The 10280-nt window shown below is 42.6% G+C and overlaps 1 protein-coding gene across 4 annotated transcripts in view; it reads left to right on the forward strand.

Annotated features, from left to right (window-relative positions):
• Positions 1–10280, forward strand: part of DYSF (dysferlin) — a 317692-nt gene that overhangs the window by 146219 nt on the left and 161193 nt on the right. For all 4 annotated transcript variants that reach the window (XM_075855618.1, XM_075855599.1, XM_075855606.1 and 1 more), the window contains exons 25-28: positions 1773–1904; positions 2983–3149; positions 8965–9079; positions 9963–10068. In XM_075855618.1, the coding sequence (XP_075711733.1) occupies positions 1773–1904; positions 2983–3149; positions 8965–9079; positions 9963–10068 (520 nt within the window). The remainder of the gene's footprint in view (positions 1–1772; positions 1905–2982; positions 3150–8964; positions 9080–9962; positions 10069–10280) is intronic.

The raw sequence follows: 10280 nt of genomic DNA on the forward strand, positions 1-10280 counted from the left end.
TAATAAAAAAAAAAGCTGTCATCGAAGTAGTCCTGGAATCCGCCGTAGTCCAACGACCGAACCTGTAAGAAAACACACAAAAAATGATTAGTAACACATGTGGTAGGGTATGTGCACACACACTAATTACGTCCGTAATTGACGGACGTATTTCGGCCGCAAGTACTGGACCAAACACAGTGCAGGGAGCCGGGCTCCTAGCATCATACTTATGTACGACGCTAGGAGTCCCTGCCTCGCTGCCGGACAACTGTCCCGTACTGAAAACATGATTACAGTATGGGACAGTTGTCCTGCAGCGAGCCAGGGACTCCTAGAATCGTACATAACTATAATGCTAGGAGCCCGGCTCCCTGCACTGTGTTCGGTCCGGTACTTGCGGCCGAAATACGTACGTCAATTACGGACGTAATTAGTGTCTGTGCACATACCCTAAGGCTTAGATACAGGGCCCATGTGTGATACTGTCTGTGGGACCCTGTATCTAAGCCTACCACAAGGTAGGCTTAGATACAGGGTCCAGCAGACAGTAATCTTATACAGTATAAGATTAGTGTGTGCTGGGGCCCTGTATCTAAACCTACAGTGTGGTAGGCTTAGATACAGGGCCCAGCAGACAGGATCACGCATGGGCCATGTATCTAAGCCTACCATGTGATTGGCTTAGATACAGGGCCCAGCAGACAGGATCACACAATCTGTGATCCTGTCTCATGGGCCCCCTAAGCCTGATACATCGTAGGCTTAGGGGTTGTGCAGTCCCTAAACATTGATGGCCTATCCACAGAATAGGCCATCAATAGCTGATGTGTCGCCCGGGACCCGCAAATCAGCTGTTTTGAAGGGGCCGCAGCACTCGTACGAGAGCTGCTTCCCCTTCATTTCACTACTCGCTCACACTGTGAATCGCCGACACCGATTCACAGTGTGACCGGAATGAAGTGACAGGAATGAAGGGGAGCAGCTCTCGTACGAGTGCTGCGGCCCCTTCAAAACAGCTGATTGGCGGGTCCCGGGAGTCAGACCCCGCCAGTCAGGGCTAACCTTACCTTCCTCTTCGGCCGCGGCGGGAGTTCTGTAGTCTCGATGCTGTGCGCGGCGGCATAGCGCTGAGACGTCATGCGCTGCGCACAGCGCTTGACGTCAGGACCTCCGCTGCGATCCGGAACCAGGAAGGTAAGTAAAGTATGTTACTATAGTAACAGGGGCCCGCGGCCCGAGTTACTATAGTAACTTTTTATTGATGTGGTGCGGGGGGCCGTGGGCCCCCCTGGCTTCGGGGCCCGGTCGCAATTGCGACCGCTGCGACCCCTATAGCTACGCCAGTGACTATATACTTATGAACTATCTCTAATCTTCCTAAATTGTTCTTATTGGGAGCCCTTCTGAGGGCCTTAAAAACGGTTGTCAGACATGTTTGAAATATTGTGTGTTGGTGCTGAGAATTGAATTCTGTGGGACCAGTCACGCCTCTCTCATAGTTTTCTTGAGCCTTTACCATCGGGTTAAATGTTCCAGGTGATTGGGTCAATAATGTTCAGGTTTAGAGAGTTTTCATCCATCTTTTAAATGCATATATGTGAATGTATGTGTATATGGCACTAAACCGTACATATTTTTACAATTTTCCAGATTGAGAATTGCAGTTTTTGTGCTTATCGATGTTTGTCAATATATTTCTATCTGTCTTTTAATAATAAATTAATGTGAAGATGACATAAACAATACAACATTTACATCGAATTAATAACCATAAAACATTCTTTTTCTAGTTTCCACAAGAAGGAAATAAAGGAGCAAAGATGCCGGGACAGGTCCGAGTGCAGTTGTGGTTCGGGCTGTCCGTGGACCAGAAGGAGTTCAACCAGTATGCTCAGGGAAAGCTCTCCGTGTTTGCTGAATCGGTAAGCTGAGCCTGTATCTATTATCCTCGTTCCATATATATTACATTTATTTTGCACAACTATTCTTCTTAACTCGAAAAGATCTCATATTGGACATGTTGGCTTATTTATTATAGCTGCTCCTTCTTTTCCGGTAGTGTAAGAATGGAGCATACATACAAACGTCCTGTTTTTGTCGTTTTTATCATGTCCTATCCTGCACTATTCTGTTACTCAGTTCTTCTCTATCTTATCCTACCCTACTCCTTCTAAATGATTTTTGTATACCACCCTTGCCTACTTTTTCTTATCCTGGGATATTCTACTCTATTTTGTCTTATTCTATTACATTTTATCCTATCCCACCCTCTCTTATTCAGTCTTTTCTAGTTGGATCCTTAAAGATGTTGCCCATTTAAGAAAATCAATTGCCACACACCCTATTAGTGAATTCAGAGTGAATTGAAAGGCATTCTCTGCTCGAGATCCTCATCTCTTGGCCAGAGTGGAGAGCAGTTACAAGGAGTGTCTCTCGTTATAGAGGACCTGTCCTGTATTACACAGACAACCCATTGGTACCCATTATGAATTGGCACTGTGTAATACTTCCTTTCCCCTGTGGTGGCGCTGGAGAGAAATTGAACACTTACTGCCAGGTTCCCCTCAGATTACAGCTGATCGCTGTGATCATCTTATTGTCTCTTCTGACAAGTATATATTGACCTAAGCGGGGAACTCCTTTAATGCCACCTTGGGGGTGATTCTCTACTTTTACCATTATTAACCACTTGTTTTATCATTGTTTTTTACTGTTGATGCGGGTGGTGGGGGTCGTTTTTTTCACCACATGTCAGACATATTTACCTATTCACATAATGTTTGTGATAAATCTTTAGTCACAGAGTTTTTCTTTCTTTTTTTGTAATTGGTTAGCCCATTTATACCTATTGCCCAGTGACTACTATATGGTAGAAGAAATACCTAGAAAACATCACTCGTATCTATCTGTAGTATATAGATATATAGGGACTGTACTACTCTGTAGAAAGCATCAGGCAAAGTCTACATATTGAAGCCCACATCATCCTTTGTCTTGCAGTATGAGAACCAGACCAAGCTGGCGTTGGTGGGGAATTGGGGAACCACGGGGCTGACATATTTCAAGTACTCCGATGTGACAGGGAAGATCAAGCTGCCGAAGGAAAGTTTCAAGCCTTCCAGCGGTTGGATGTGGGCCGGAGACTGGTTCATCAGCCCGGAGAAGACGTGAGTTCGGATTGTAAACTGATCGCATGTTTTGGGTGCTTATAAATGTCACGTTATAGCCTTTCTTGGATGTTCTTTGTTTTCTAAAATCCTCCTGAATTACTGTAATGCAGAAAGAGCTGGTTGAGCGGAGAGCTGGCTATCACGTCTGGTCCCGATACTACAAGCAGCTGGCTCTTCTGAAATGTTGACTTCTTGGACGGAGCTTTGACTTAATCCCAATCTTTGTTTTTAAACAGCTGATAAATGGTCGAGGTCTGTAACATATCAGGGGCTTTCCTTCTGCTGTTCACTGTAATTCACCAGATAAACATTTTTCTAAGAGATTTTAGAGTCTATTGGCATCGGGAAGGCCGCTGTTATTCTTGTAGGGTAGACCGCTCCAGTGAAATGTCCATGATCCACCACCTCCACCATGCCAAGGCTTGAGTTACAACGGCTCCAGAAGTGGCTGATTATATAATAGTTTCTGGTCTTCATTATTATTAATGTTGTATAGGGCTGTAAAAATGATGGGTTAATGGTTATACATTATTTATTTTAATTATATATTCGGTATTGAATGTCATTTACAAACCATGAAGGAATTAAGCCTTGCTCGTAGATCGGAGAGGTCACATTTATTTTTATTTATTTTGGGTGGAAGATTTACGAGGGATTAGTCTCTAAATAAATAAAAAAACAAGAATAGTTTTCAGCTTTTGTAGGTTTGTCCAGTCCGTATCAAGCAAGAGAGATTTTTAGGATTGTTCTTGACTTTACATTTTTTGAGTGTGGAGACAATGATACTGGGGGACGTCCAGCAGCAAAACTGATGCCCCCAGAAACAAAACTGACCCCATGGGATTATTTCTGTTATCAGCTTCTTCCAGGGACATATGGGAACGAGCCCCAACATGGACACACAGACTATAGCACAAATGATAATATTTGTCAAATTATCTGTGTGTCTATGGCCAACTTACGAAATTGCCTAAGCTACCACCTTTACAATGAATTATCTCAATGTCTTTTTAGGGGGGGGGGGGGGGTGAATTATTATTATTTTTTGTGTTTTTAATGGTCTTGAAATTATACCCTAAGGACTTTTTACCAAGTTGCCTCATTAAACCTTCTCCTGGTTGGTCTTCTACTTGGGCTACAGTTCCTTTTCCATTCACAGCTGGGTAGAAAAGCTCAACCGAAAGTAATGCCAGCCATGTATCTAGAATCAAAGGGGATCGTTATTTACCAGATAGCCAAAGTTTTGGCTACAGTATGAGACCTTCTCCCGAAATAACAGTTCATGCTAGAGCTAAATTGTCACAATCCTGGTGAACAAAGATCCACGGATTCTACAATCCTGGATGCTATTACTTTCTACTCAGTTTACCATGGACACTTGGGCCTTGATCCACTCATGGGTTAACTTTACATTGCAAACAATATCCCCATCCACAACTCTACAGACAATGGTGCACAACCCCACAACTGTGTAATCCCTTTGGCGAACAGCTCTACAGTCCTACTAGTTCACAGCTCAACAACTTTATAGTGCCACATATCCTGACAGCCAAATAAGCCCGTATAGTGATCATCACCACAGCCTCACAGCCCTATTGGTGCACATCCCCACAGCCTCACAGTCCTATTGGTGCACTTCTCCACAGCCTCACAGTCCTACTGGTGATCATCTCCACAGCCTCAGAGCTCTTTTGGTGATCAGCCCCACAGTCCCACTAGTGGTCATCTCCACAGCATTAAAGTCGCCCTGATGGTCATCTCCACAGCATTCCAGTCCCACTGATCGTCATCTCCACAGCCTCACAGTCCCAGTGGTACACATCACGAAAGCCTCACGGCTCTTTTGGTGATAAGACCCACAGTCCCACTAGTAGTCCTCTCCATAGCATTAAAGTCGCCCTGATGGTCATCTCCACAGCATTCCAGTCCCATTGATGGTCATCTCCACAGCATTACAGTCCCACTGGTGGTTCTCTCTACAGCCTCACTTTTTCATTGGTGCACAGCTTCCTTCTTGCCAAGCTTGGGTTGCTTTTCCTATTATCGAGCAGTGTACTATGGTGCCAGTGGAAAGGGGTCCCCATAGTAGAATAAAAATAGGACCCTCTGTTGGTTTATGCTGTTACAACCCAACAGCACTGGATAGGATGGCTTGGCACCCTATGCCAAAGCAGCTGCTATGGGGCTCATGCTGAAGAGAGGCCACGCTCAAGCCCAAGTTTCCCCTTTTCTGTGGCTCCAATGACCCACATTCACAGCTATGTTTGCCAATAAATAAGAGATAGGAAAGAGAAAAGAGTCACTTGAGTTTGTGAACATTGCTGTGAACGTGGATCGTGGCCATGTTGCTCATTCAGCCCATAGGGAATGGGAATGGCACCGAGCTTGTATTGGTGCCGTATTGACCCAATATGCAGTAGAATTTCAATGGTAGCAGGTAGGCCACACAGGAGTTAAAAAATACACATCTTAGTACATTTTCAGAGTAGTGATTTCTCCTGCTAGATTTACATTGCTGTGGAAATGCCCAGTTTTAGCTCTTAGGCATCATAAAAATGTTAATAGTTTTTTTGCGGTTGGATCATCTTTGCCAGAGTCTTAAAGCATTCATCAGCGTGGTGCAATGGGACGTGGTTCACCGGCCGTCGGGATTGCTTGTTTTTCATTTCAATTACTTCAATTGTTTGGTTATTAACACCCTTCCGTCCATGTAGATTGTGACACACCACTTACCGTTAAGAGCGCAACATGTTATATATATACATTTCTAATTTTATTTATCCCGCCGCTGGCTTTTGCCACCACTGGGTATAAGACGTATAACAACGTGATTATACACATAATAGCAGAATTTGCAATAATGATTCAGCACCACAAATTCCACCGGCGGTTGGGGGAAGTGGGGGTCATAGGCACATATGACGGCTCTCAAATATCACAAAATTGTCTAAAAAAAACACAGAGAATGAGGAATGCTGAAATAGTTGAGCAATTTTTATGCGTCCGACCTTTCCAAGAAAAACATGGAGACGAGTTTTCCTAAATCCACATTTTTTTTCCAATAGTATTTTGGAGAAATGAGATGTATCATTGCACATGGTGGGATTTCCAGCGAGTTTCAGCTATGAAATATTTCCCCTCTGTGAATTTTATTATCGGAACTCTATGGCAGCGACCTGTATTATCAGAACTCTATGGCAGCGACCTGTCCCAGTAGATATGGCTACATGTAAAGGTTAAGGTCTCATGTAATAATCCTTGGGAGCGTCTCAAGGACAAAAGTATTGAACAACTACCAGAAAATCCATATGAAAAACGTAGGGTATGTGCACACACACTAATTACGTCCGTAATTGACGGACGTATTTCGGCCGCAAGTACCGGACCGAACACAGTGCAGGGAGCCGGGCTCCTAGCATCATACTTATGTACGATGCTAGGAGTCCCTGCCTCTCCGTGGAACAACTGTCCGGTACTGTAATCATGTTTTCAGTACGAGACAGTTGTCCTGCAGCGAGGCAGGGACTCTTAGCATCGTACATAACTATGATGCTAGGAGCCCGGCTCCCTGCACTGTGTTCGGTCCGGGACTTGCGGCCGAAATACGTCCGTCAATTACGGACGTAATTAGTGTGTGTGCACATACCCTTAAAGTGAATGTTCACCTTTAAACACCATTTTTTTTTTCTAAATAGGTTCAAAATTCTGTATGGAATAATTTCTTAATATATCTTTATGGCGGTTAGAGCTTACTTTTTCTCACACAAAGCTCCGAATCTCCTTCTTGGATATAGATTGAAAAGATAACATGCTGGCTACCTGCAGTCACCACTAGGGGGAGCTAAAGAGGTTACTGCATACTGTGTATATATTGAACTCAAAGATAAAACTCCTAAGCTCCACCTAGTGGTGGCTGCTGGCAGGCAGAATTTTATCATTTATCTCTATGCCGGGGTGGGGGATATTTATCAGCGCTGGATTAAGATGAGCCTTTATTAAGTGATGCATCGCTGGCCGTCTGTGCACCAGAAAGTCAAATCTACTCCAGCTAAAAGCAGGAGTATATTTGCGCTATAATTTAGGCCAATCTCTGGCATTAATCATTGTAAATTTGTGGGTGGTCCCGCTCCTTCCGCTAAGCTCCACCTACGTTTTGGACAACGTGCGTGACCGGTGTAAATGTGGCAAAAGTGAATTTGATTTTTTTTGCAAATTGCTTTTACCGCATTTGCGACTTTTCTACGCAAAAAAACTGGCTTAGAAAGTTTTATAAATTCCCCCCTATGTCTATACAGAGGATTTGGTGCTCTGTATCTGAAAAACAGAGCTCTGACCAGTATAAGGATATATTAAGAAATATATATATAAAAGAAATAATCAGCACAGAATTATAGACCTATGAGTAAAGGATGAAGAGTATACATTTTCAGTATATTGAAAGATTACAATAATATCACTACAATAATAGTCCAAAGAGTACAGTAATGGCATAACCATGCAATGTCGAAATAATATATAGAGAGCCTATATAATATCACCATCCAGCCCAAACAATACTACCATATAGTGTTTAAATATTAGCATTATACAGTGTACTTATAACAGTACCATGCAGTGTATAAATAACATATAAAATGCCTAAATAATACCACCATATAGTGCCTAAATTATACCAACACAGTGCCTACAAAACAGTGCCATCCAGTATATAAATAACATATAAAGTGACTAAACAATACCACCATATATTGCTTAAATTATACCAACACAGTGCCTAGATAACAGTACCATGCAGTATATACATAACAGTACCATGCAGTATATAAATAGCGTATAAAGTGCCTAAATAATACCACCATATAGTGCTTAAATTATACTAACACAGTGCCTACAAAACAGCGCCATCCAGTATATAAATAACATATAAAGTGACTAAATAATACCACCATATATTGCTTAAATTATACCAACACAGTGCCTAGATAACAGTACCATGTAGTACACATTAACAGTACCATGCATTTTCCAAATTACATATATAGTGCTTAAAAAAATATCTTACATATCCTAAATGATGCTGCCACAATGCCTAAATAACTGCACATACAGTGCATAAGTAACACACCGTGCCTAGATAATACCACCATGCACTATAATACGCTGCCCAAATAACCCTGCTCAGGCTGTGAATTTGCAAGTCTGTTAATGCTGATGTATCATAACATTTTTAGTTAGGTTATAGGCGGAGGCCATTGGTGCTTAGGCCCCACAGCAGTTGCCCCAATGGGTCCTGCTGTAAGATCTTTTTCTTAATGTTCTTACTTCTGATTGGTAGCTATAAGACAGGGTTCCTATTTTAACACTGAGGTCCCTGACCACTGTGGCAGAGTTGTTATGACGATGTCTGGAGCTTCAATTTCCCATAACTCTGCACTGGAATAAGGTATTTCGAAAAGTGTTTGACCCTGGGGGGGGGGGGGGGGGGTATTATTTAACACTACATTGACGAAGGCCGCGATTAGTGAAACATTTAACGATATTGTCCCCTGTTAGAGGCGGTCTTATCATCAATGACCTTGCTTCCAGTTGGCTGGTTGGTTGAAGTGTATAATCAATGTCAGTAGGTAACTACGAAAGCAATTAGAGATCTAATTTTTCTATAAACATGATGTAGTTGTGTTACTCAAGACAACAGGCTGACATTTTGAATACCTAAAGCAATGAACCATTTTATGATGAGGATTATCTATGAGTTTACCCCACCTCTGGCCTGTTTAATTTTATTTTTATTTTATGTTCTTGTCCTCCCCAGATTATTGTACGACACAGATGCCGGTCACATGAGCTTTGTGGAAGAAGTGTTTGAAAACCAGGCCCGGCTTCCCGGTGGGCAATGGATTCATATGACTGAAGCCTACACAGATGTGGTATGGAAGAAACTTTGTTTGAGTAGACACACTTGACGGTATTTTTTTGTGAAGCCTGGTAGGATTATATTATGCTGCATGATTGGACACTAAACCATCAGTTTTGGAAGTACCCTTGTAAAACCGTGGGATGCTACCCACAATTTGGGTCAGACTAGCCCACCAGAGTACCAGAGGATCCTCCGGTAGGCCCAGACTCTAATCCAATAATGGCTTCAAAAAGGTCTAGCCGAAGACAACCCCATATGTAGCTGATTTGAGAGCCAATCACTTGCCACCAGGGTCCAATTATGAATGATTCACAAATAACCTATTAGACCTTATTGACGATCTGTCCTATGTGTACAATGATAAAAATAAGTGGATGTGCACATATTCTATAGAGATGGTGGGTGGGCCCTCTGAATCATTCCCTCTGGTGGGCCCAATGAGCCCCTTTCAGACACTACCTGCAATTCTTGACTGTCTCACTTTTTTTGGAACCCTTGGAAAGTATAGTAATATCAGAAGCAAGTGTCCCAGAGGTCTACGAGATTTTACCTTGGCTTATGTTCTAATAAATTCGTAATGCTTAGGTCATCTAGATGTAGAAGTCAAGGTTATTGATGTAAAAAGGAGCACATTGGGGACCTTGTCACGATAGTTGCTTTAGGGCATCTCTTAGACACTTCTTGTAGTCATCAAGTGCCCACTTACATGATGGGATTGTCAATGTTGAGTAGCATTATCATTCCATTTGTGTTGACACCTCGCGAGTGGAGCCATAATCTTCGGTGCATGGGCAATTCTGTAGATTGGTCAATGTTAATTAGGGCTTAGTGATGATTCCACCTTCACGGTTCTTCAGTGCACTATACCATCATTATTTTATTATGACTTTCAGAATGGAGAAAAAGTTCTCCCAAAAGATGAGACTGAATGTCCTCCTGGGTGGAAGTGGGAAGATGAAGAGTGGACAACAGATATTAACCGAGCCGTGGATGAGCAGGGTAAGACCAGACATCGACCATCATCTTGGTAGACCCTCTGTAGATGGAGATGCCAAGGCCAGTGATGTCATAGCCAGCCACGTTCTAGATGTCGCAACTTTTTGGCCACTGTCAGATCTTGTGGGATCCATCTTTGACAGATGTTCCTTCTACATTCTAATGGCTGTAAACCAGTAAAGAACGTATTTCACCTTTACGGTTTATATAACAAA

This window comes from Rhinoderma darwinii, chromosome 1, assembly GCF_050947455.1.
Source record: "Rhinoderma darwinii isolate aRhiDar2 chromosome 1, aRhiDar2.hap1, whole genome shotgun sequence".
NCBI lineage: Eukaryota > Metazoa > Chordata > Amphibia > Anura > Rhinodermatidae > Rhinoderma > Rhinoderma darwinii.